Source organism: Canis aureus, chromosome 23 (genome assembly GCF_053574225.1).
Source record: "Canis aureus isolate CA01 chromosome 23, VMU_Caureus_v.1.0, whole genome shotgun sequence".
Classification (NCBI taxonomy): domain Eukaryota; kingdom Metazoa; phylum Chordata; class Mammalia; order Carnivora; family Canidae; genus Canis; species Canis aureus.
In genome coordinates, this window is record NC_135633.1 from 27,297,767 (window position 1) to 27,323,660 (window position 25,894).

The window sequence follows — 25,894 nt, forward strand, 5'->3', positions numbered from 1 at the left end:
GGCTGCAGTGGCAGGTGGCGGGTTACCGCCAACGGCTGCGGGGAGCTGCCCGGCTTCCGGGCGTCTCCCGCCACACAGCAGCCTTGCCTAGGGGTCCCGCGGGACTTCCGGCCTGGCGGGACCGAGGCACCGAGCGTGACGCTCCCGCCCCCACCTGCAGCTGAGTGCGCGGCCGGCGCCCCGCGACTGAGAAGGCGGAACGCGGCCCGGGCCTGCTGCGCGCCTAGGCCCGAGATGAGAACGTGCCTTAGATGAGCCAAACCTGGGTCGCCCTCAGGTGGCTGGCAGTCCTGTCGGGGTGACGGACATGTAAAAAACCAGTAACTGGGTCCTGTGGCTGGGACAAATAAGACGTCTGTGAAGTAGGAGGGAGGACTGTTCGCCCTTGGGCTCTCCGTCCCTTTCTTCCAGTTTTCATCCTTTCAGCCAGGACTATTTCTAAGGGATGAATCGAGCTAGTGGAAGCGATTCCCCTGAGTAGATTGTAAACTTCTCGAGAGCAGGAAGCTATTGCCGGTATTTTCAGTATCCAGCACTCAGGGGCGCACAGACAGTGGGGCCTCAGGGCGCGCTGATTGGGCTGCTGTTGAAAGTGCCTGTTAAAGTGTAATGGGAAGATGGGGGTTGGGGGACGACGAACGTTTGGCAACTGCCATTACCACCTTCACGTTCAGTATGAATACTTCGCATAATCCTGTGAGGCCGATATTAGCCTCAGTTTTACAGATAAGGACGCAGCTCCCCAAGAGGTCAAATCACCTGCTTCATGTCACACAGCTGCGAAGTGGTGAGCCGTGGCTTGAATCCTGGTGTATCAGGCACCGCGTGTTTGTTTTCTGAATTGTCCACAAGCAGACATTGTCAGCTGAGAATAACTGGAATGGGTCTGGATAGTTCTAGCAGGAGAGAAAAACATTGAGCCCATGGCCTGGCAGAAGCAGAAGCAAAGTGGAAACTGAGAAGTCAGGCCAGAGAATTCTTTCTGGTACTGAGGAGTCGGCCATCCACCAGCTGGTCTCACTTTTACACAAGCTTCTCTTTGTCTCTCTCTCTGTCTTTTTTTTTTTTTTATGATAGCCACAGAGAGAGGCAGAGACATGGGCAGAGGGAGAAGCAGGCTCCATGCACTGGGAGCCCGACGTGGGATTCGATCCCGGGTCCCCAGGATCGCGCCCTGGGCCAAAGGCAGGCGCCAAACCGCTGCGCCACCCAGGGATCCCCTTCTCTTTGTCTCTTGAAGTGATTCCCAGGATGCTTTGTGACTGGCGGTGAAACTGCTGAACCTGAGGAGACAGAAAGAACAGGATGGAACTAATGGCCTGAAAATGAAAAGCGTCACCCTGATTGCCAAAACAGGGAAGAATTTGGATTCCAAAGATCGTATACCCATGAGGTGTTTATTCATCCCTGGCAAAATCCAAGGGTTGTTGAAAGGATGGTGTGTGAACTTTTAAAAAGGAGGTAGAGATTCCCAGGACCCAGCATGGATTCTTTAAGGAGAAACCCTGTTAGAACAAATTCTCTCAACACAAGAGTTTGAAAACAAAACAAAACAAACAAAAAAACAAACCCCTTAAATTCTCTTTTATTTTGAATGGAGCCAAGCAGATTAGAGCACTGCTACAGGCGCTGTACCTCTGGATTTTTAGCAAGCAGCTTGTCCAAGTCATTAGAGGTCCTGTAGACAGATCAGTATAGAAACAGGTAAGTGCTTTTTTTTTTTTTTTTAACATTTTATTTATTTATTCATGAGACACACACACACACAGAGAGAAGGAGGCAGAGACACAGGCAGAGGGAGAAGCAGGCTCCATGCAGGGAGCCCGACGTGGGACTGGATCCTGGGACTCCAGGATCAGGCTATGGGGTGAAGGGGGCGCTAAACCACTGAGCCACGTGGGCTGCCTGGTAAGTGCTTTTTAAAAACTTGTTTCACATCTATTTCGTTGAATATATATATCCCAGTTTGTTTGTAAACATATGTTCCAGTGATCAAACTGACAGAGTTTATAAAGTTGATATCATACCAGAAAACAATACACTTTTAAAACTTAAAAATTTTAGGGATGCCTCGGTGGCTCAGTGGTTGAGCATCTGCCTTTGACTCAGGGCGTGACCCCGGGATTCTGGGATTGCATCCCCGCATCAGGCTTCCTGCATCGGGCCTGTTTGTCCCTCTCCCTATGTCTCTGCCTCTCTCTCTCTCTGCCTCTCATGAATAAATAAATAAAAGTCTTAAAAAAATAAATAAAATAAAACTTAAAAATTTTAAATACAAACTGTTTGAAACACTGCCAATGAAAAAGACACAAGAATGCCAAAAATATTGAAAACATCAGGTAATAAAAACCAACATGAGAAAATATTAAGTAAAAAAAGAAAATATTAAACATTTCAAAAAAATAAACATTTCAAATGTCTCTGATAATTTGAGATGTTGAGGAGGTTGGCTATGTTAAACCCACCCCCCCCCCCATAAACACAAAATTACCTGATTGTGCATTTTTAAAAATATTTTATTTTTAAGTAATCTCTACACCCTATTTGGGGTTTGAACTCACAACCCCAAGATCAAGAGTCTAATGTTCCTGGGCTGAGCTAGCCAGATGCCCCTGATTGGATATTTTAAAAAAGAAATCAAGAAAATTTGATGATCATACATTAAAAAAAAAAATGATGTAAAGCTGATTTTTTAAAAACCTACGTGAGATATCAAATTGAACCATATTTTTTAAATTTCCCTATCCTTTTTGATGTTCCTTTCTCCCTTGGTTCCTAAAAAAAAAAAATGGGGGGTGGGGGAATGGCAACATAAAGCCTTATAGAAATACTTTAAACATTTACAGTAACAGGATTGAATTAAAATTTTTAATGAATATTCACTGGCAAGAAACAAACCCTATGTTTTAAATGTTGAATGAGAAAAACACTGTTAAGAGTTAAAAGATGCATCTTTTGTCAGCAATAAAAAGAAATGAAGTACTGGTACGTGCTACAACATAGACGAACCTTGACAACAGTATGCTAAATGAAAGAAGTCAGACACAAAAGACCACATACGGTATGCCTCCTTTCATATTTTCACTTATATGAAATGTCATAATAGGCAACTCTATAGAGGCAGAAAGCAGGGCTGGGTTGGATGGAGGGAATTGGGGCATGACAGGCACAGGGTAAGGAGGGGCTTGTTGTTTTGGGATGATGAAAATGTTCTAAAACTGGTTGTGGTGATGGTTGCACAACTCTATACTAAAAACTGTTGACTTTCTCTTTAAATGAATGAATTATATGGTATATTATATGTCAATAAAGCTGATAATAAAAAAAGGAAAAAAAACAAAATGCAAATTGGGTTAATGTCCTTTCAAGGGCTGCTTATTGCACTTTGAATGAATTCTAAATGAGTTAAAAAAAATGTTTTCCATAACTTCTCTTATCAGTGAATCTTTATAGTCTGAGTTAAGACCCTATAAAACAAAGTTAAATTATACATAACTATTGCTGATTTGCATACCTTCAACAAGGTTCAATTGATATACATGATTTGTAGATATCCACAGGAATTCTTACTGTCTCATCAAATTTCTCAATACTGGATGTTTATAATGTTTCTACTCTAAATACCAAGAAGTATTTTCACAGGAACAGTTACATGTCTTCTCATTATCCCCAAAAGCATAGGTAACAAAATATAAAATTAAACAAGATTTCTATTTGATAAATTAACATATAAAATCACCATTACAGTATTCTTTGTGATGGCTTATAAATGTTAACAGTCATCATGAAGCCTATGAAGTTTATCCTTAGATTTAGAAAATGAAATGCAGATTAACTCAAAATAAAAAAATACAGTTTGGATTGCCAAAAACAATCTGTTAGGGATGCCTGGGTGGCTCAGCAGTTGAGTGTCTGCCTTTGGCCCAGGGCGAGATCCAGGATCGAGTCCCACATCAGGCTCCTGTCATGGAGCCTGCTTCTCCCTCTGCCTGTGTCTCTGCCTCTCTCTCTCTCTCTCTGTGACTATCATAAATAAATAAAAAAAAATAAAAAAAAAAAAGATGGTAAATCAAACTTGAAAAACTGGCTTCAGGGGCACTTGGGTGGCTCAGTTGGTTGCACGTCTGCCTTTGGTTCAGGTCATGATCCCAGGGTCCTGTGATCAGGCCCCACATAGGGCTCCCTGCTCAGTGGAGAGTCTGCTTCTCCCTCTCCCTCTGTCACTCCCCCTGCTTGTGCTCTCCCTCTATCAGATAAATAAAATCTGAAGGAGAAGGAGAAAAAGAACTGGCTTTAGTGTGAATATCCAGTGTTTAAGCTCCTTCCTAGAATGAATGAAAACTTAAGGACATGTAGACAGAGTTACCAACTAGAATGGAGTTGTTTGTTTTGAATGGAGTTTTTGAAGGCTTTCTTCTCTGCAAAGTTTATGTGTAGCAGTTTTCCTACAAACTGTTGATCTTGTTTAATTCAGAGCTAAACAGGAATTTCAAAGCACAGCACAAGTGGAAACCAGTCAGCTTCTGTTGTAGCAACATCAGAGTTCTGTTTTGTTGTTGAATCTGTAGTTGCTTCCTCCGTGACTACTTCAAATGATTCTGTACTTTCATTTGCTCTGTGTAGGAAGTTAAATCAGGTTCTTCTTTCTTCTCAGAAACATCATCAAGCTTTCTATTTGTAGATTGTTTAGAAGTATACAACATAGTGACATAACCACAAAAATCCGTGCAAGCGCATTTTGTTCTTTAATATTTGCAAAGCTTCGGGGGATCCCTGGGTGGCTTAGCGGTTTAGCCCCTGCCTTTGGCCCAGGGCGTTATCCTGGGGTCCCAGGATTGAGTCCCGCGTCGGTCCCGGGATTGAGTCCCGGCATGGAGCCCGCTTCTCCCTCCTCCTGTGTCTCTGCCTCTCTCCCTCTCTCTGTGTCTATCATAAATAAATAAATAAATCTTAAAAAAAAAATATTTGCAAAGCTTCATGAACACCCATATTGACATGACACGTGACTCTCCTAGCTGTTTTATCAAATGGGAAAAATTTCTCCCATCCCATTGTTCAATGTCATGAGCATATGTAAAGTAGAAGTTACTTCAGGTTTATGACTCCCAGACATTGTTAATGCTTAAGAATACCATGAAATTTACCTGACCGTTTTTGAAGTCTTATACTTTTAGACAGTAATAAAATTGGGGATTTGATTTCTGGATAATGGGTCTAAAATGGAGAGCAGTACTACTGCTGATGGGTTGGATCTATTAGTGAGAGGAGCCATGGAAATAAGAAATTTGTAATTTTTTGTTTACAAGTCTGCTGCAAGTCCTAGGGTTCAAATCAGGAAGGCTTTTACAGTGTAAGAGATTCAGAAGAAAGCCATAATTGGGTTGTTATTGTGATGCAGACAGTGTTGTGTTTCTGTAAGTGCCTGATCAAAATATCTCTGTAGTCTGCATTTCTCCTTCCTAAGTGTTTTGAATCTTTTCTAATTCTGTAAGGAAGCTGTCCAGAGACTCATGTGAGAGTTTGCCAACTTTTGGTGAAAGATTTCCCATCAGTTAAAAGGTAAGAGTTAAAAAAAAAAAAAAAAAAAAAAAAGGTAAGAGTTGAGTCAAATAGTTGTGTATCCTGTAGACAGACCCAAACTGCTTATACTGGTTGTGTCAGCTGGATCAAGAATCAGTATCAGAGCTGACAAAGCTCCATGTTCAGGACTCCTACTTTCTTCCCCATGCCCGATAAGAATATCTTTTGTGGATGTAAACTACTTTTTAATTTGTTTATAGGGGGTATATTCCACCATGATAATGAAGTTGATCCAAATTTATTACTTGTCTCTTCTTATGGGTAAAGCCCAATCAGCAATACATGGAAACATCATTCTTAACCAATGATAAGTATATCTCAAGGACATTTGCAAGCCCAGCAACATTAGTATGCTTATCTATTGAAAGGAATAGTTTCAAAGTAATCACCTAGTCATCTTGCAGTCATTTCATTATAAAACGTTGAAGGATGAAATTGTCATCAGAGATTGATATGCTCAAATAAAAAATCCTTTATTATATAAACTATGTACCACATTATAATCTAGTGATCCAGAAAGTTAAGGACCTGAATCAGTGATCTTAACTATAGTGTATTTCTCAGGCAAAATGCATGTCTTTATGTCATTTTTGTGGTCTGCCCAGTTTATACTACCTACCAAGTTTCTGTGGGATTTTCTGCTGCCTTTATTGGTAGAAGTTGTGATCATTCCTCCAAACTTCAAAAAGAAAATATTTGGGCAGCCCGGGTGGCTCAGCGGTTTAGCAGTGCCTTCAGCCCAGGGCCTGATCCTGGAGACCCAGGATCGAGTCCCACGTCGGGCTCCCTGCATAGAGCCTGCTTCTCCCTCCGCCTGTGTCTCTGCCTCTCTGCCTGCCTCTCTCTCTCTCTCTCTCTCTCTCTGTGTGTGTCTCATGAATAAATAAATAAAATCTTTAAAAAAAAGAAAATATTTGATGATCTATACTGATTCGTAATATCAATGTATTGCTGCCTTTTAATGCCAAGAAACCATAGACAGTCTTTAGTAAAACTGGACAATGAAGCATAACTGTTTCTCATTTTTCAAAATGTCCTCCATAATATCAAGATAATGAAAAAATTGTATTATCCTCAGGCCCACAATATCCAATAAATGGTAAAGGTACAGCATGAAACAATCTAGAAACAATAGCTTCTCAAAGTATTTGCATTCATCTTTCTTGACATGTTTATTTTTCTGTATCATAACTGATGGTGGATATGTGGGGATTTGCATATTTTCCCTGTGAATTTTAAAGACCCTGTCACATATTGTCTAACAGCTTACTCTGTGGGTGATGTGCCTTATGTGGAGCTCCATGTGTATGGTGTGAGGTACCCTGGGACAACTGGGGGGAACCCACTAGAGCCTGGTGCCATACACTCTGGAATTCTCCAGGCTGCCCCATGGTGGGGGTTCCAGACAGCTCAGCATGACAGAGAACAGAGAACAGTGTCAAAAGTGCAATGGAGGACCTAGTTTTTTCATTATATTTTAAGGGGAAAGAAAGAGCTTTAAAGATCTCTTTTTTTTATAAATAACTCTCTAGGCCCTAACCAACTTTCCTATGTGACCATTCCTGAAATTTCAATGGGAAGGTTGGAGAATGCTTTCTTTTTGCCTCTCTCCCTTTCAAAATGTTTGCCCTATGGCTGTTTTATTTCTCGCTTTCCCATATCCGTTCCAAAGTGATCCCTACCATGTTATCTCCATTATTCTGTCTTCTTCTGTTTTCTCCAGGATCTTATTTCTGCAACCTGTTTCCTTCATCTTCAATCTTTCCTTTCTTCTATTGTGTGTTTGTGTGTGTAAATAGAAAGGAACCCTCAGAACTTTTTTTTTAAGATTTTATTTATTTATTCATGAGAGACAGAGAGTGAGAGAGAGAGGCAGAGACACAGGCAAAGGGAGAAGCAGGCTCCATGCAGAGAGCCTGATGTGGGACTTGATCCCAGGACTCCAGGATCAGGCCCTGGGTGGAAGGTAGGGGCTAAACCGCTGAGCCACCCAGGGATCCCCCTTTTTTATTTTTATTTTTTATTTTTTTAAAGATGTTTTGCATGCTCAAAGCATCTCATTCTAAATTTTTTTAAAATTTTTATTTATTTATGATAGGCACACAGTGAGAGAGAGAGAGGCAGAGACACAGGCAGAGGGAGAAGCAGGCTCCATGCACCGGGAGCCCGACGTGGGATTCGATCCCGGGTCTCCGGGATCGCGCCTTGGGCCAAAGGCAGGCGCCAAACCGCTGCGCCACCCAGGGGTCCCCGCCCCCCCGGCCTTTTTTTTTTTAAAGGTTGATTTATTTGTGAGAGTCACAGAGCGAGAGAGGCAGAGACAGGCAGAGGGAGAAGCAGGCTCCTCACAGACAGCTTGATGTAGAACTTGATCCCGGATCCTGGGATTAGGCCCTGAGCCAAAGGCAGACACTCAACCGCTGAGCGCGCCCCCCCGCCCCCCCCTCCCCACCCCGAACTTTCCAACCCCTTCAATAGTGGCTTTTTTCCCCCCTCCTCCCTTTCTCTGTCACACTTTCCAAACAATTGTTTGTCCTCTGACTTCTCAGCCTCTGGCACAACTCTTAAAGATTTGATGAATGAATAAAGGAATGATCTCACGTTCATCTCATTCACTTTATGCCAGCCACACACAGCTTTCTTTCTGTTCTCTCAACATGCCAACCTCATTCCCATAGGGCTTGTAAGCTGCTTGTTTCCTTATCCTGTAACACTTCCTCAGATCTCCTCCTGGCCAGCTCCTCTCATTATCCCTGTGTATACACAAATACACAAATACTCACATGTACACCCAGATACACAGACACACAGAGACATACAGAGGCATACACGCATACACACTTCTCAAAGATCATTGGTGATCTCTTTTTCAAATTCTTTAAAACTTTTTTTTAAAAGACTTTATTATTTATTCATGAGAGACAGAGAGAGGTAGAGACATAGGCAGAGGGAGAAGCAGGCCCCATGCAGGAAGCCTGACGTGCAACTCCTACCCAGGACCCCGGGACCACACCCTGAGCCAAAGGCAGACGCTCAACCACTGAGCCACCAGGCGTCTCTCTCTTTTTCAAATTAAGTGTGTTTTTAAAATAAGCGTTTTTTTTTGTTGTTGTTTTGTTTTTTGTTTTTTTGAGAGAGAGAGAGAGAAAAAAAACGTGCACAGTGGGGGGAGGAGCAGAGGGAGAGAGAGAATCTTATGCAGGCTCCATGCTGAGCTTGAACTCACAACCCTGAGATCATGACCTGAGCCAGAAATTAAGAGTTGGATGCTTAACTGCCTGAGCCACCCAGGTGCCCCTAAAGTAAACTATTGAAGTATAACATACATATGAAACAGTGCACAAACCATTAAGTATACAGCATGATAGACTTTCAAAAAGTGAACACCCCTATATAGTGAGCACACACCTCGAGAAACATTATTAATATTGTTTGGCAATGATACCTCATTAAAGCTGGAAAAAAATAAAATTACAATAAAAAAAGGAAACCTTATTAACACCCCGCTATCGCTATTCACCTAAAGAATAACCACTCTCTTGATTTCTAACACCAAATATTTGTTTTACCTGTTTTTAAACATCATGTAAATGGAATTATACATTATGTACTATTTTGTGTCTTTCACTCAACATTATTTTTGTGAGATTCACCCAAGTTACATGAAATGGTAGTTTTAAAATTCTCTTTGCTGTATAACATTCCATCATATGAATATATCCAACTTATCCATTCTACTGTTTATGGGCATTTATGTTGTTTTCAGTTTTTGTCTATTACAATCGTATTGCTGTGAACTAGAGCATAACCTTTTCCACTACAGCCTTACTGAGGTACAACTTAAATACTTTATAATTCATCTATTGCTAAGTGTACAGTTTAATTAATTCTTAGTAAATTTATACAGTTTTGCAACAATTACTATAATTAATCACCCCAAAAGTATTTGTAGTCATTTCCTTCTTTCACTTTCAGTGGTAGAAAACCACTGATCTTTCTGTCTGTACAGTTTTGAATTTTCTAAAATTGCTTTTTAAAGATTTTGTTTTTAGGTAATCTTTACACCCAACATGGGGATTAAATATACAACCCTGAGATCAAGATTTGCATGCTTTACCAACTGAGCTAGCCAGGCACCTCAATTTTCTAAAATTTTCATATAAATAGAGTAATCTTTGGTGTCTAGCTTCCTTAACATAGTTTTTTAAACTTTTTTTTTAATTTATAAATAATAGCTTTATTTATTTATTTATTTATTTATTTATTCATTCATTCATTCATTCATTCATGAGAGACACGGGGGTGGGGGGGGCGGAGACACAGGCAGAGGGAGAAGCAGGCTCCATGCAGGGAGGCTGATGTGGGACTCGATCCTGGGTCTCCAGGATCACACCCTGGGTTGAAGGCAGCGCTAAACCACTGAGCCACCCGGGCTGCCCAATTTTTTTTTTAAGTAGGCTCCATGCCTAGTATGGAGTCCAACACAGGGCTTGATTGAATTCATGACCTTGAGATCAAGACCTGAGCTGAGGTTGAGAGTCAGACATCCAACTGAATGAGCCACCCAGGTGCCCCCATATTGGTTTTCTTTTTTTAAAGATTTATTTATTTATTTATTTTTAGAGAGTGAGGAAGGAGCAGAAGGAGAGAGAGAGAGAGTCATAAGCAGACTCCGTGCTGAGCACAGAGCCTGTTGTGGGGCTTGATCTCATGACCCTGAGATCAGATCTGAGTCAAAACCAAGAATTGGATGATTCACCAACTGTGCTACCCAGGCATCCCAACATAACTTTCTTTTTTATTGCTAAGTAGTATTTTATCAAAGTGATAATGAAATGTTGTGTTTGTCCTCTCAACTGTCAATAGGCATTTGGACTGTTTAAAGTTTGGGGTTATTATGAATAATGCTGTTACAGATATTCACATGCAAGTCTTTTTATGGACATAAGCTTTAATTTCTTTTGGGTAAATACCTAAGAGAAGGATAGCTGGATGAAATGGTAACATTTTAAGAAACTCAATTTCCAAAATGGTTGTACCATAGTACAGTCTCACCAACAATGCATGGGAATCTGGTTTGTTTCCTACAAAGTTCACCATTTTTAGCTTACAAAGCCATAGGTCTCTGCCAAATTATTTACCATATTTTATAGATAAAGAAACAGGCTCAGAGAGACCAAGAATTTGACCTATATCCCATAGCTACTAAGCTCTATTTTTTGTTAGGAGTTCACTAGTCATTCCATTTACATGAATTCACATGTATACTCATATCCTCAAGAGATTTCCACTCTGGCAGAAATAGATTATTCAATATTTTTGGTTCCCAGTGGAAAAGCTATATTTCAGGAAGAAGTTTTTTCGATCTTTTAAAAGTTCATTCATTTTAGAATGAGCTTGGATGCTTACCTGATACCATATACAAAAGGATCAAAGACCTAAATGTATGAGCTAATACTAGAAAATTCTTAGAAAAAAACACAAGGAAAAAGGTTTTGAGGGGACACAAACATTCAGCTCATAATGTGTAGCTTCTATGGCCTTTCAGGGTCCCTGTTTTCCTCTTCATCCCCATCTCTCATTGCTTCCCTTTGGGTCTGCAACCCAGTCATACTGACAACTAGCAAAACTTGGATGCCTCTTGTTCTTGCCTTCCTTAGCACAAGCCTTTTCCTCTCCCTAAAATGACTTTCCCACCTTCTTTTGCTTAGATAACATCTATCGTGTCCTTTAGGTGTCTTTCTTTAAGAAGTTTCCTGGCCCCCAAACCAGGTTAGGTATCCCTAATCTATGTTACAGCTCTTAGATGCCTCATGCCTATCTCTAATGTGGCTTTTTATCACTTGGCGTAGCTTATCTGTCTTTCTTGCCCAACTGCTCTCTGCCTCAGTGAGCTGGAAGGCAGGATTGGCCTTGTTCATCTCAGCATCTAGTACGATGTGTGCCTTATACTATATGTACAATGAATGTTTTCCTTTGTATACCACTCAGCAGTTTTCAAAGTGTCCTGACACAAATTAACTCATCTATAGAGATATATTTCCTTAACATTCATTCCTTCTGAATAAAATATTCCTTAAGAAAACATTACCTTTGGGATGCCTGGGTGGCTCAACAGTTAAGTGTCTGCCTTTGGCTCTAGGTGTGATCCTGGTCTGGGGATCTGGTCCCTCACTGGGCTCCTTGTAAGGAACCTGCTTCTCCCTCTATGTCTGCTTCTCTCTGTGTGTCTCAGGAATAAATAAATAAAATCTTAAAAAAAAATATTACCTTTACTTACAAGATTTATGTGAAGTCAGTTATCCGTTATGTCACTAATGTGACTGAGTTGGGGCCTAAACTATGTCATTTTTGCTTGATACACCAGAAGAGTTTAAGAAAACTCTTTTTTTTTTTTTTTTTTTTGAGAGAAAGTGAGTGTGTGTGTGCAGGAATAGGGGAGGAGCAGAGGAAGAGGGAGAGAGAGAATCTTTAGCAGACTCCATGCTGAGTAAGGAGCCCAACATGGGGCTCAATCTTAGGACCCTGAGATGGGTGATAACCTGAGCCAAAATCAAGAGTTGGACACTTAACCAACTGAGCCACTCAGGCACCCCAAAGCAGATATCCTCTTAATGACTGATGAAGTAGGTGTCTGTGGGTGTGCAGTGCGGGATGGGTGCAGAGAGCTAAGAAGCCAGCTTCCTTCTGTGGGCCTCAGCTGATGATCTGACAATTTTGCAAGATCTCATCCCTAAGTTCCTGATGGCAGAAATTAGGGCCAGAACTAGGAAGGGCTTGCATGCTGTGGCTTAGAGGAAGCTGTTTCAGTTCTTAAAATCACTGAACTTTAGAGCTTTAGGTCATTTGGTTCAACCTCTGCCTTTAAGAAGTGGGGAAAGAGATATAATATTTTGCCCAGGAAACTGTGGAAGACCTACCTCCCACCAATCTTGTTTTCCTTTTTCCAGAAGCCTGGACTCAGAGGTCACTAAGGTGCTGTTCCCAATCAAAATATCTCTTAGTAGAATTGATCCCCTCTCTCTTTTGGTATCATCATCTGAATAGTTTACTCTGGGTAGAGGATGTGTTAATGTTATGTAGAGGGCAGGGCACCTAGGTGACTCAGTTAAGCGCCCGACTCTTGATTCTGGCTCAGGTTGTGATCTCAGGGTCCTGCTTTCAGACTCCTTGTTTAGCAGGGAATATTCTTTTTAATTTTTTTTAAATTTATTTATGATAGTCACACAGAGAGAGAGAGAGAGGCAGAGACACAGGCAGAGGGAGAAGCAGGATCCATGCACCGGGAGCCCAACGTGGGATTCGATCCCGGGTCTCCAGGATCGCGCCCTGGGCCAAAGGCAGGCGCCAAACCGCTGCGCCACCCAGGGATCCCAGCAGGGAATATTCTTGAGGATTCTCTTTCCCCTGCCTTTCCCCCTGTTTGTGTGTGCGTGTGTTCTTTCTCTCTCTAAAATAAATACATAAATCTTTAAAAAATATATTACTATGTAGAAATTCATGGAAGATGTAGTTCCTGCCCCTAGGAATTTATGAACTGAGACTAGGAGTTTAAGAATGATTTGTAGGGATCCCTGGGTGGCTCAGTGGTTTAGCGCCTGCCTTCCGCCCAGGGTGTGATCCTGGAGACCTGGGATCGAGTCCCACGTCGGGCTCCCTGCATGGAGCCTGCTTCTCCCTCTGCCTGTGTCTCTGCCTCTCTCTCTCCTGCTCTGTGTCTGTTATGCTCTGTGTCTCTCATGAATAAATAAATAAAATCTTAAAAAAAATAAGAATGATTTGTACATGCCAGTCAAGTCAAAAGAAAGAGAATTTTTTAAAAAAGATTTTATTTATTTATTCATGAGAGACACAGAGAGGCAGAGACACAGGCAGAGGGAGAAGCAGGCTCCATGCAGGGAGCCCGATGCAGGACTCCATCCCAAGTCCCCAGGATCACACCCCGGGCTGACGGTGGCGCTAAACCCCTAAGCCACCGGGGCTGCCCAGAAAGAGAAAATTTTTAATGTGAGTTTTATTTGAAAGTCAAACCAGACATTAAATAAAAATAATCTTTATTTTTTTACCTTTATTTGGACTTTCCAGTTTGTATATGTTGTTAATCTCAAATTATAATTTAAATTTAGGAAGGTGCTGAGAATAAGTGGATATTTGCTTCTTCCCACCTGCCCCCACCCCCCAGAGTCAGAGTGGGGAGAGAGGGATGACATGCTGAGCACTTCTACAGGGTGGGGGTTTGTTATTTCCACCTCTCTGCTAGGACACTGAGGTACACCAGTGGTTAGGCTGCTGGTAAGGTGAGGGGAGCGGACATTTGAACCCAGTTCTGTTATCAGAATCCTATTCACTGCTAAGAAGCAGAAAAAGCTGACATTCTGGGTCCTCATTATCAACCTGAAAGAGCTCCAGTGAAGTTCAGAAGGAGGTCATTTGGTTTAAGCCCACTTTTTACATACAGATGGAGAAGCCAAAGCCGTAAAAGGCAGAGCAGCCAGCCTGGGCTGTGGGGGCATGTGGGACCACAGGCCCAGACCTGGCAAACAAGAAACCTGGTGAGAAAGGGACATTCTGTCCAAGAAAGAGAAAGGGGTGGAGGGAAAGGCTATGCTGTTCTCATTCCCACACCCTTTATTGAATTATAATAATTTTCCAAAAAACTGAGTCCTGCTGCTTTAGGCTGTCAGCCTGCCATCACCCTCTTTTTCCCCAATCCCAGTACCCTTCAGGGGTCTCACAGACCATCTAGCTGGAAAGCAAGGACTGCGTGGGAGTGGGGCTTCTGTTAGTACACGCCATTCTCTGTCACCCCTGGCCCCCCAGCCCCTGGTTCCTTTGGTCAAACCTCTAGACAACCTTTCAACCTTTTAAAAACTGCTGTTAGTTCCTCCCTGTCTTGAGAAAATCTTTCCTAAGGTCTTGTCCTTACGTTTACAGTGGTGAATATAAGAGCTTTCATGTCCACCTTGTCACTTGATCCTCATAGCATCCCTGGTGAGATGGGAGGGAGGGGATTATTATTTCCATTTTATAGGAAAGAAGATGGAGTCTTCCCTCTTGATTCTCCAGTGTCATCAGGGAACAATTACAAATCTCAGCCTCATGCTGGCCCAGGTTTTCTCTCTCTTTCTCTTTCTCTCTCTCTCTCTTTTTTTTTTTTTTTTTGGTTTCATATTTTCTAGAATCTCAATGGCTTCTAAATGGCAGGCGTATTGCACATATGGCTGATGATCCACAGTTAACCAAAGGCTGCAGACACAGCTATGTTGCTTTGGCAGCGTCTCTCCAAACCCCTTGTATCCTGTGCCACTCCTGATTTCCAAGTATCATGTGCCACTCCTGTCCTGTCATGCTTTCAGCCTTTCCTGTACACAATTCATCATCTAATCAGATTGTTTTTTTTAAGAGGACATCAGTTTGCAAACTTTTGTTTTTATCCAAATGGATGTTTTGGTTTATTCTCTCTTGCCTAAATGTTAGGCATCCAACTTAATAGGTCCCCAAAATTAATATAATTTATTTTCCATCTTGTCAGTGCAAAACAAATGTGTTCTTAAGAACAAAGCACTGAAGGCCAGAATCCTTCCTCCACTTCTCTTTCTTGACTCAGCAGCAAGTAAACAGTTCTGTAAACATGTGTGGGTGTGTGTGAGCATGGACCCACTGCTTTAATGCATTCTTCAGTGGTTCTTGTTCCAGCAAAGTACCGCATGGCCCTGCCTTATTCAGAATGGAGATTCCCGTAGCATCTGGACTTTCATCAAGGCCCGTTTCAGCTGCTCATAGGTCACAAACATCACCACATTCCAGGTTCCCAAACGCAAAAAGGATGGTGTAAATCTGTTGAGAGAAACAACCAAAACATAGGTGGAGCAGACTAAGAATCCTGAATATACCACCAGTGCTCCCCCTATTCACAGTGTCAGTGCCAAAAGACCTAGGCTTCTGTTAGTCATGAGCATTTTCTGAGATTTCTTCAGACTTTTTTCTCTACTGAAGGAATTTAGGCAGAGGCTGAAGTCAGGAAAGGAAAGAAAACACATTTTGAGCCAGGTTCTGTGTTAGGCAGTTAATTCCCACAATTCTATAAAGTAGCTATGATGGTTGCCACATTTCTTTTTTAGAGATTGAGGCCCAGGGGCACGTGGTTGGCTCAATTGGTTAAGCATCCAACTCTTGGTTTTGGCTCAGGTCGTGATCTCAGGGTTGTGGATGGAGTCCTATGTTGTCAGGTTCCCTGCAGGGAACCTGCTTGGGATTCTCTTTCTCTCTCTTTCTCTCCCACTACCCCTCCCTCTGCTCACTCACATGCTCTCTCTGTCTCTCAAATAAATAAGTAAATCTTTGGAAAAAAAAAAAAAGAGCAGGGGGAAGAGGAGGAAGAAAAGGAGGAGAAGAAGAAAATTGAAGCTCAGGGCAGTTAAGGAGCTCTACTAAAACTACCTGACTCCATATACCCTGCTGGGTATTTCTGGAATCATTTATATGCTGAGGGGCCATCCCTGAGGAGGCCCCATCAAGGCACCTTGAAGCTGGCACACCAGAGGGCAAAGACTGGGTGACATGATGTTTAGCTAATCTCCGGAGAGCCTACCTGTCCTGTGATAGCACAGCTGGGAGACAGTCCCCATATCAGCTTTGCAGACTCAAGGTGGACCCTGTGACCTGGACCTGCTCCCTCTTTAGCTCCTCTTTCTCTGCTAATACCCTCCTGGTCCTTTCCTCTTCTGCCAGACTTGCTTCCATGCCTTTACCTGTGCTGATCCTTCTGCCTAGGAATGAACCCTACTCACTTTCTTGCCTGGCTGGTTGCTCTTGGCTCTATAGGACTCTGCTTGGGCACCATAGCCTCATACCAAGGTTTCTCCAGAACCCTCAGCCTAGGTTCCCCAGGGAGAATAGCACTGGGGCAATGAATGTGAACTTCAGAGTCAGACCTGGGTTCAAACGCTAGCTCTATCAGTTTCTAGCTTTATGACCTAGGATAAGTTACTTAATCTTTCTAAGCCTTAGTGACCTCATCTGTAAGATATTTACCTCATAGAGTTGTTGTGAAGGATTAAATGAGCTAATGTATAGTATACAATGCAGGGCCCAATATCAGTCAATGCTCCATAAATGTCATGTATGTGTCTGCTGCTCTTTGAAGACAGGTGGCTACTGCTGATGATTGTAATGATAGAAGCACTTATAGGAAAAGAACAGTCTGGCAATTGAAATAGTTTTATTATATCACTCTCAGGTTTGAGAACCTGATTGCATGTTGGGTCCAATCTAACATTGCCTACCAGAAAACGATCTGCTGAAGTGGTGGGAGGTGTGAGGGCCAAGCCAAGAGCTTGGGAGTAGGATGGATGACAACATGTGGGGTGGCATCTGATAATCTGAGTTAGAGCCATGGCTCTGACATTTTAAGTTTGTGATCTTGGATAAGGCAGTTGACCTTTCTGAGTCTCAGTTTCTTTCTCAGCAAATGTGGAGAATACTGCCCAGTACAGGGGGTTGTTGAGATAATCTATATAAAGTGCTTTGCATAAGGCCTTGTACTTAGTGACTTAGTGATCATGGTGATTGTTAATAACCTACATTATTGAGTGCTGGCTTTTGGCTAGGAAGATGAAAGGCATATAAGCCACCAGTTCTGGCTTCAAGGAGCTTGTGATCTAGCATGGAGCATAATTTAAACTTACAAATCCTATAACACTAAGTAGGAGGTGGTAAATGCTATAAAAATGGTATCAAGGTATTACTGCTGAAGTTCACAGGGAGGAAGAAAAATTTATACCTGAGAGTGTTGGGGAGGTGGCATTTGAACTAGTTCTGAAGTATGGCTAAGATTTAGAGCATGTACCTGATATGGGAAAGGCATTTCATTAAGAGGGAATGATAAAAGCAAAGACACAGGAAATGTGACGATGTGTTTTGGGCATTTTGGCCACCATCAGTAGAGATCTATAGTCAGTGGGCTGGAGAAAAGTCTCAGGACTACCAACTACCTTTCCCTCTCTCTCCCTTGCCCAATAAATTTGGGCATAAATAGCACTTGACATATGCCTAGACTTCTTTTTCTCAGGTAAACCTCCCCTGACTCTCCAAATCAGATTTGGTTCACTTTTTTTTTTTTTTAAACTTCCATAGTTCTTTATATTTGTCCTTTGTGACATTTACATCTGTGCTGTTCACCGTCACATCCCTAGGTGGACCCATTGGTAGGCACATTATACATGGAAGGAAGGAAAGAAAGGAGGGAAGGAAACAAGCTCAGGTTCTCTGGGAAGGGATGTTGGATGCAGGAGAGGGAGCCTTACCCCTTATAGAAGGCTGTGGGGCCCTCTTGGGTCACCATCTTCAGCATACAGTCCAGGGGGCTGCGGTATTGGCCTGGGGGCGAGTTCATGTACCGGGTCTTCACCACATCCACTGGGGAGGCCACCACTGTGGCACAGAAACCGGCTCCAAAGGCAGAAATAAAGTGGCAGGGGAAATTGTCTGTAGCAGGGAAGGAAGGAGCAAATATCAGTAGCAAATAACAGAAAGGCCCCTTTTCTATTCCATGTGTGTCATCCTTTGTCTTTCACTAAACTGTGGACTCATTGAGTGTAAGGATAGTGCTTTCTAAATCTCACACAGTACTTGCAGAATAGAACAGGGCTGTGCCACAGTTAGAAGGCTGTGCAGCCCAACGATCGCAGAGGAAAATGAAGTCAGAGAAGGCGACTCTTGCTTAAAGATGCATGATGGGATGTGCTGGGCTGGCATCCAGGACTCTGGCCTCCCTATCCAGGGTTCTTTCCCATTCATTACAATGAGTGACTGGGTTTTTTTTTTTTTTTTTTAAGATCTAATTGGCATTATTAAATGATTCATGAATTGAGCAGCATCCCATCTAACAAGTAGAGAGGCATTCCTGTACTGGGCATCTTTATTGGGCACTACTCTTCTCTCTGCTCCTTCTAATGCCCTGTTACCTCTGAGTGGTGCCCACTCTGTGGAATTTCAGGTTCCCTCCCTGCTGTGGGAGGGCAGCTGCCTGGAGCCCAGGGCCTCACCAGTGAGCAGATGATAGTCTAGCAGCTTCTCCTTGATGATGTCATAGGTCACCATCTCAGCACAGTTGACGATGGCATTCCTTGTGATGTTGGGCAAAGTTCCTGTTAAAGGATGGAGTCGGGACTGATGAGTGAAAAATAGACATGGATTTTCTGGTTGCAAGGCCACAGGCTCTAGTTTGGGGGCAGAAGTCTCCATTCTAGTGGTCTCAGAGGAGCCTGCCTCAGTTGAGCAGATTCCACACTTTCCTCTCTGGGGTTAACACTTAAATTATCCATGTCCACCTCAGAGACAGAAAATAGAGAAGCCTTCTTATGTTTGTTTGAGCCACATTTTGGAGAATAATCTGCAATATCTACCAAGATTAAAATATGCCTCCCTGACAGCTGGCTAAAACCAGGCAAGGAAGCCTTTGTTTGGAAGAGGGAGGCAAGGCTCTGGGTGACCCTGGGAGGCCCTAGGAGAGCATCAGGACCAAGCTACTGACATCCCAGATGAGGGCTGGGCTTTGGGAAAGCATAAAGCAAATAAGGGTATGACCCAAAGGTCCTGCTTAACCACTGGGCCACTGTTTCTTCTGCAAGGATTTGTATGACCCCTGGTCCACATGTGGGAGAGATTCCAGCATTTGTCAAGGTGACCTCCATTTGGACACATAGGGAACTTGAAAACTTTACTCCTGAGGAGGCCTCCTTCTTATCACTTCTCCCTGTACCCGACAACTCACAGCTGCCTCCTCTAGTGGCCTCTATTCTCCATGTCCTATGGATAGAACTTTGTTGGGAAAGCCCTTCCCTTCCATCCCCACACACCTAGAGCCCACTGAGCCTTTGAGGCCCAGTTTATAGGTCACCTTCCCCTCAGAGCCTGCACAGCCTCTCCTACCTCTGGCCCTGTACCTGAACATGAACCTAGCACATCCTATCCTGTGGAATGGCTGCTCCTTGACATATCTCATCTCTTCTCTTTGTGAGAGCCATGAGGGCATGGTGGGTATCTTCTATTCATTTCTGTCTCCTGCACATCAACCTGCACATGCTGAAGGGTTGACAAATTGAACTGAATTTGGGGCACTCTGGCAGGTCAGTGTGATAGTTTTGGTTGAGATGATCTTACAGAATCACTGAAATATATCATTCTGGGAGTTCCCTCCTTGCTCGGTTCTCTGCCCTAGCTCAAGGGTGAGGAGTGCTCTGCCCACGACCCTGTGAGCCTCGAGTCCAGGCCTACCTTTCCATAGGCCCCTGACCCCTTCTTCCCTGGCGATGGTCCTGTAGGCATCCATTGTCCCACTGTACTTCCTGTTGCTCCCCGCCCCAAGGTGTATGCTGGCCTGAAATCGGACCTTCACCACATCCGTGGGCTGGGCACATGATACTGCCATGGCTCCTGTGGTGCAGCCTGCCAAAATCCGCGTAGTGATGCTGGAGTCTGGAGAGAAGGAAAGAGAGTAGGTCGATGTTCTATTACCTACACTTTTCTGGGCCTGATGCTGTTCTCTGTGGGCCTGCCTCTGCCTGAGGCCTGCCTCTTCTAGGCCAGGGTTCTAGAGAGGCTCAGCAGATTTCTGACAGCAGCTCAGTCTCCTTGCGAATGTCTATTACCACCCTTCTATGCCCCAGTTCTGCCTCTAAGTCTGTACTGCCCTCATCTCTGATCTATTAGCCTAGAGTCTGCTTCTGCCTACCCCCTCGGTGTCTACAGGATACCAGGCACTCACGGTCTGATCCTTTGGGGGTGTAGAACTGCTTGACAGAGTCATAGAGGCCAATGCGGATGGAGGCAAAGCTCATCTGGCGCTGCAGGCCGGCGACCAGCCCGTTGTAGGGGCTGCGGGGGCCCTCGGTGCGCACCATGGTCAGGATGGTGCCCAGCACACCGCGGTATTGGATTCTCCGGGCTGCCTGTGTCGCCTGGTTCTCCCCCTGGATCTGAGGAACATCCCAGAAGAGTTGTGAGGAGCTGGGAGGGGGCAGATGGGGCTGGGTGCAGAAGGACCTGTCCAGGGCTGGTTCTTGAGAACAAGTAGGATTATAGTCATCACATCCCAGTAAAAACAGCTGAGGTCATCAGTGTAGAGCTCACGAACTGTTATACGTGGTGTGATGCTCAGCCTTCAGAGCAAATGGAGGACATATTGTTTTTCCCACAACAAGTGATCAGTGTTTTGTCCAAGGTCACAGTTACTTTTACTTCATACTTTATGGTTTACGAAGTAAGGCAAGGCCATGAAGGGCCCAAGGAACTAAGATTTTTTTTTTTTTGTCTTGGATGGTGAGGCAGGATTATAAGCAGCGGAGTGAGTGGCCTGCTCAGAGTTCTGTGTGAAGAAGAGCATGCGGGCAGACACAAGAGGTGCTGGAGTGGAGAACTCAGTCCCTCTTTTGATCTGAACAATGACCCTTGTCAAAAAGCACCTACCTGCAGGCGAACCTTGGCTGTGTCCAGTGGAAAGGTGAGGAGATCAGCAAAACAGGCCGCTGTGCCTGCCCCCAGGAATTTCACAGCTGTGGTAGGGGGTACCTCTGAAGGCTTTAGTCCAACCATGGTCCCAGAAGGTTCTGCTTGGTCCCTCCAGGGTCCAGGTGAGGTCCAAGAAGAGAGGCCACTTTGCAGCCCTGAGCTTTAGTGCAGGGAGGAGGCTGCAGGAGACAGGCCGGAGGAGGCAGATTGACCTTGGCCCATCCGGACCTGTCCCCAGGCTCTTTCAGCACTGGGAGAAGCTTTAGTAAGAGAAAAGCCTGGGCGCTGCTATGCTTAGCTGAGGGGATTTGGCTTATAGAACAGGTCACTTTCCCATATCTTCTCTCTTGTGATCCTCACCCTCTCTTCCTCCTCCCTCTACTGACCAGGTGGATCTTCATCCTTTAGAGGAGGAAACTGAGGCTCAGGAAGGGAGCAGACCTCATTCTGACTCCACCCACCACCCTGTTCTCCGTCCCCTGCATCAAGCTGCTCCCTGGGAAGGACCTGCTCCCTGAAGTGTACAGAGAGCCTACCAGTCTCTCCACTTCAGGTCCCAAATCAACAATATGACTGTGCCTTGTGACTCACCTAAACTGTTAGTTATCTTGGATGAAAGCCTGTTTTTTTGCAAGACTGCCTGAATACACTCTTATTATACTTAAAATGAAATCCTTCCTGGCCTGTGATTCCTTCTCTGTCACTAGAGATTGTTAATCTATGATTAGAGATGTTTCCTCCCCACACTGTGGGATTTCTGGGGCTAGTATTCTGCTTTGGAGGAGGGAGGGAGACTGGTCCTGGGCTCCTTCGCTGCCCTTCCTCCCCAGAGTTTCTGGGGAGATGGGGTACAGAGTGTCCTGCTACTAATATTGGGGGCAGTGGCGGCTGATCTGCCTGGCTCAGCACATGCCTTTTTCCCCCTCACACTTCTGAGTGTATCCCTTCTCAGCTGAAGAGAACGAGTTTCTCAGACAGAGGAGGATCAATCTTGGATCAAGAGAAGGTGCCCCGTCTCCCAGTGTGCACTCATGCCTGCGCCCATCCTACTGCGGGCTGACCAGGGGCACGTTTGCAGCTGAAGGTCCTGGCTTAGCTGTGGTTACCTTGGAAAGCTGTCACACCTGTCATGGGCAGTGCTGCATTCTTATAACATGTACTTCTGTGCATCAGGTTTTGGTGCTGATGCCATTTCTTAGCAGGTCACACACCCTGGTGCTCAATTCACACATACCTGTAGCGTGCTGCGATCCTGGACTCTTAAGTGACCTCACCTCTGGAGCCAGGGCCAGTCCCACAGAGCTGTGAAGTGGGCACAGTGTATGTGCCCTTCTTTATGGGGCAATAAGAAAACTCTGGTCCTGTGGTGAGGAGACCTGAGCTGCCTAGTCTTCATGGCTTAGTAATGGTGGTGGGAACTTAGCAATATCATTTAACTTCCTTGGGTAAATGAGAATAATATATTACCTGTTCACCAATTTATCATTGGATGCAAAAAGATAAGGGTGACCACTCAAGTCTTTCAGGACTGACATTTAGAACTCTGGTTGTCTCTGTGCTGTCCCCTCAACCTACATGGTACCTAAACTCTTATGCTTGCTGCCAGCTTTCCCTAAAAAGACTGTTCTTAAGATGAAACTGATGTTCTAATTCATGCTAAAGTGTAAGTGATTATCTTAGCAATCAGATATTTTTGACCACTATAGGTTGGAACTCACCAGCCACTGGATCCCAGTCTAGAAGCCTGGGTCATAGTGTGGTGGGACAACTTTTAAATCATGCCCAGAAAAAGGGGATGCTTTTATTATTTATTTATTTTTAAAAAGATGATTATTTATTTATCTGAGAGAGAGAGAGAGAGAGAGAACGAGCAGAGGGAGCACTTATTCAGAACAAAGTCCTTGCCATGGTTGGCGGACTCCTTAAGATCAACCTCATGCTGGGTTCTTGGAATTCCAGGGAATCTGAGGATAATCAAAAAGAGTCTGTGCCACTTGCCCACAAGGAACTCCTCAGGAGTTCTGTGGGGGTATCAGACACACCTACAAATAACTAGTGCAGGATGGGTTGGACGAATGTCAGGGGGCAGGAAAGCACCAAGAAGCGACCCAAAGGAGGAGGAGGCCCTGTCTTTTGTTTGTGAGGTGGGATAAGAACCAACTCATGGTGGGGGGTGGGAGGAGGGTCACATAAGTTAGGCTTTGAAAAGTGAGCAGGATTTCAGCAGCTGAAGCAGGAAGGGTGTTCCAGATGCAGGGAAGGCATGAGCTTGTGTCAGAGCCCAGCGCATGGATTCAAGTAGGGAGGAGGAGAAAATGACCACCTGACTGTGAGGCCCTCTGTAGAGTTTTACACACAATCCCATTGAATTTTCACAACTTTCCTGAGAGGTAGCTGCTCCTTTCCCTTACTTTTGGATGAGCAAACCAAGGCTTTGAGACATTAGCTTGCTAAATATACCAGCGACTAGTGTCAGATCCTGGTTCACTCTGTTATACTAGGCTCAAAAGGGCCTTGGAAATAAGGCAGGGCAGCATTTAAATCCATTTTATGGATGAGAAAAAGAGGCTAAAGAGGCTTAAGATGGAGAGAGACTGGTTTAAAGGCACAGAACCTCAACTAAATTCTTCTGATGGCGAGGAGGCCCCTTCACCTTTCCCCTAGAAACCCCAGTGGGTATGGTAGTATGGATTTCCAGACCTCATCTTTTTTATTGAGGGCATTCAAAGCCCTTTGCAGTTAATGAATTATTTGCAAACCCATCTGAGAATTAATGCATACAGAACAACAGCTTGGTGAGGAATGCTGCCACCAGCTTGGCAAATGAAAATGGCTTGAGAGGCTGAGACCTGTGTGTGCCACACAGTCAGGCCTTGGGCTCCCTCTGCAGTGCTCCTCCCACAGCCTGTTTTCCTGCTTTTCTGTACTGCCTCCCTGAGGGTCCAAGAAGGATCTGGCTCCTAGGGGTGGTGGTGTGGAGCCTGGCTGAGGGGACAGACTGCAGCGTGCTAGGAGAACCCTGTCCTCCACTTGCCTCCTTCCCCTTTCCCTTTGCCTACAGGAGACCAGCAGCTGCCAGGAGGGCTCAGTTCCCAGCAAGGAGGCTCTGGCTCCTCTGTCTGGGGCTGGAATGCATGTGCAGGTGTATGCACGAGCAGCTGCCTCCTCTTGTTTCAAGCCATGGCATTTCCTCTGCTTTTCCTCTTCTCTGACGTGAGCTGGACTGCTCAGAGCCCCAGCATCAGGAATGAGTGCCTGACAATCAGGGTTAGGGAGGCCCTTGGGGACTGTGTTCTCTAATGTCTCTTACTGGTTGTAGGAGTGTCCTTTCTTCAAAGCCTTGGGGATTGTGTTCTCTAATGTCTCTTACTGGTTGTAGGAGTGTCCTTTCTTCAAAGCCTTTGGTAGCCACTCAGACTCTAAGGGAAGAATCCTACGAGTTAGGTATTTTTACTCCACTTGAAGAGTTGTGAACTGAGGCCCAGAAAGGTGAAATGACCGGGCAGAGGTCACATAATGAGCAGAAGTGGGATTCCCACCAGGGCTGTGTGACTGATGCATTCTCCAGCCTCCTGAATTGATACTTGAGAAAACCTAGCTGGCAGCAGAACTTTTGCCACTGGCAAAGGTGAAGTTGAGAGCAAGAACTCTTCTCTCTGTAGCTCTGCTGGGGCTCTTGATGGATGGATGGGGTGTTCTTGCTATGTGGCCATGGTAGTAGTGCCCCATTAATGTCTGCTCAGTGCTTCTTGCATGAGGCACGGGGCTGAGGGCTTTATAGGTATTGACTAATTCAGTCCCTTTATAAGGCTATGCAGTAGTGGTCACAGTGATTCCCACTTCATAAACAAGGGACATCAGGCTCCAAGGGCTTCCGCCAATCATAAGACTGAAGGGATGGGACTGGGATTGGAGCCCTGGTCTGTCTGACACCATGCCTGTTTCAGGGTCCAGAGCCTCACATTTCAGGGAGAGCTCAGGATCCCTGGAGCTGCTTGTTTACAGAGTGGATTCTCAGAGGCCCTCAAGGCCAGATATCCTGATTCAGGTGTAGGCTGGGGCTGGGGTATCTGTTCTCCATGGCAGCTCTGAAGCAGGGGTCAGGGGACCCCGTTCTGAGATGCCCCGCCTGGTCTCACCCTCCTGGCAAAGCCTCCACAGCATCCCTGCGGAGGAAGCCGCCTGAGTAAAGAGTTCTGGGGGCTCTGCAAACCTCCCTGTATATAAGGCCAGAAGTGCCTGTACCACCTCTACCCAGAAAAGGGGTCCCCAGGACCCTCATGGGGAAAGGGCTTAACGCTCTGGAGGGGTTCTGGAGATTCTGTGCCACACTAAGGAGAAAGCCATATTACTTATGGAGATTTGCAAAATCACAGCAGAGGCAGCCAGCAGAAAAGGGAAAATGAGTTGTGCGTGAGTGACACAGGTGTGGGGGTGTGACACAGCCCAGCCAGTATCCCCTCATCAGGGTTGCAGTTCTCCCTTTCTTGACGCGGCTGGGGAGGAACTAAATCTACCAGCCCTGTAGTGACCCCAGATTGGTGTCCCATCAGCTCCAGACCGCTCTCTGTAAGCTAAGGGCAGCACATGGAGGGGGAAGGGGTGGTGGAGAATGGGGTCTTACCTGTGAGTCAGCCAGGGTTGGGGAAGCACGGGGTTCCCTTAAGGCTCCTTAGGGCTCCATCCCTGGAGGTGGCAGCAGGGATCTAGTTGCCCCCTTGCCATTCACTGTTGTCTCTGCTGCCTCTGGCTTGGCACCTATCTTTATACGTTCCAGCTGACCTGAAACCTTAGCCCACAGAAG

General features: G+C 44.8%; 2 protein-coding genes and 1 pseudogene across 41 annotated transcripts in view; 1 reads left to right on the forward strand and 2 right to left on the reverse strand.

The window, feature by feature from the left end:
* LOC144294885 (uncharacterized) overlaps nucleotides 1-25,894 on the forward strand; it is a 91,171-nt gene that overhangs the window by 1,214 nt on the left and 64,063 nt on the right. For 14 of the 40 annotated variants that reach the window (XR_013362228.1, XR_013362245.1, XR_013362230.1 and 11 more), the window contains exons 1-3: nucleotides 25-1,704; nucleotides 2,963-3,061; nucleotides 20,911-21,082. Coding sequence is in view for 2 of the 40 variants with exons in the window: in XM_077867006.1 (XP_077723132.1) it covers nucleotides 21,024-21,082 (59 nt within the window). In the remaining 38 variants the exon portion in view is untranslated. The other 26 variants (XR_013362249.1, XR_013362222.1, XR_013362224.1 and 23 more) reach the window with 11 other exon arrangements.
* Nucleotides 5,509-6,250, reverse strand: LOC144295540 (protein FAM91A1 pseudogene; annotated as a pseudogene).
* On the reverse strand, nucleotides 13,618-25,871 carry UCP3 (uncoupling protein 3). Its single transcript, XM_077866985.1, has 7 exons — nucleotides 25,715-25,871; nucleotides 21,049-21,269; nucleotides 20,348-20,558; nucleotides 19,858-20,058; nucleotides 18,627-18,728; nucleotides 17,886-18,066; nucleotides 13,618-15,417 (listed from the first exon to the last, which is right to left on the reverse strand). The coding sequence occupies exons 2-7, from the start codon at nucleotides 21,172-21,174 to the stop codon at nucleotides 15,303-15,305; spliced, it is 936 nt and encodes a 311-aa protein (XP_077723111.1). The 5' UTR covers nucleotides 21,175-21,269; nucleotides 25,715-25,871; the 3' UTR covers nucleotides 13,618-15,302.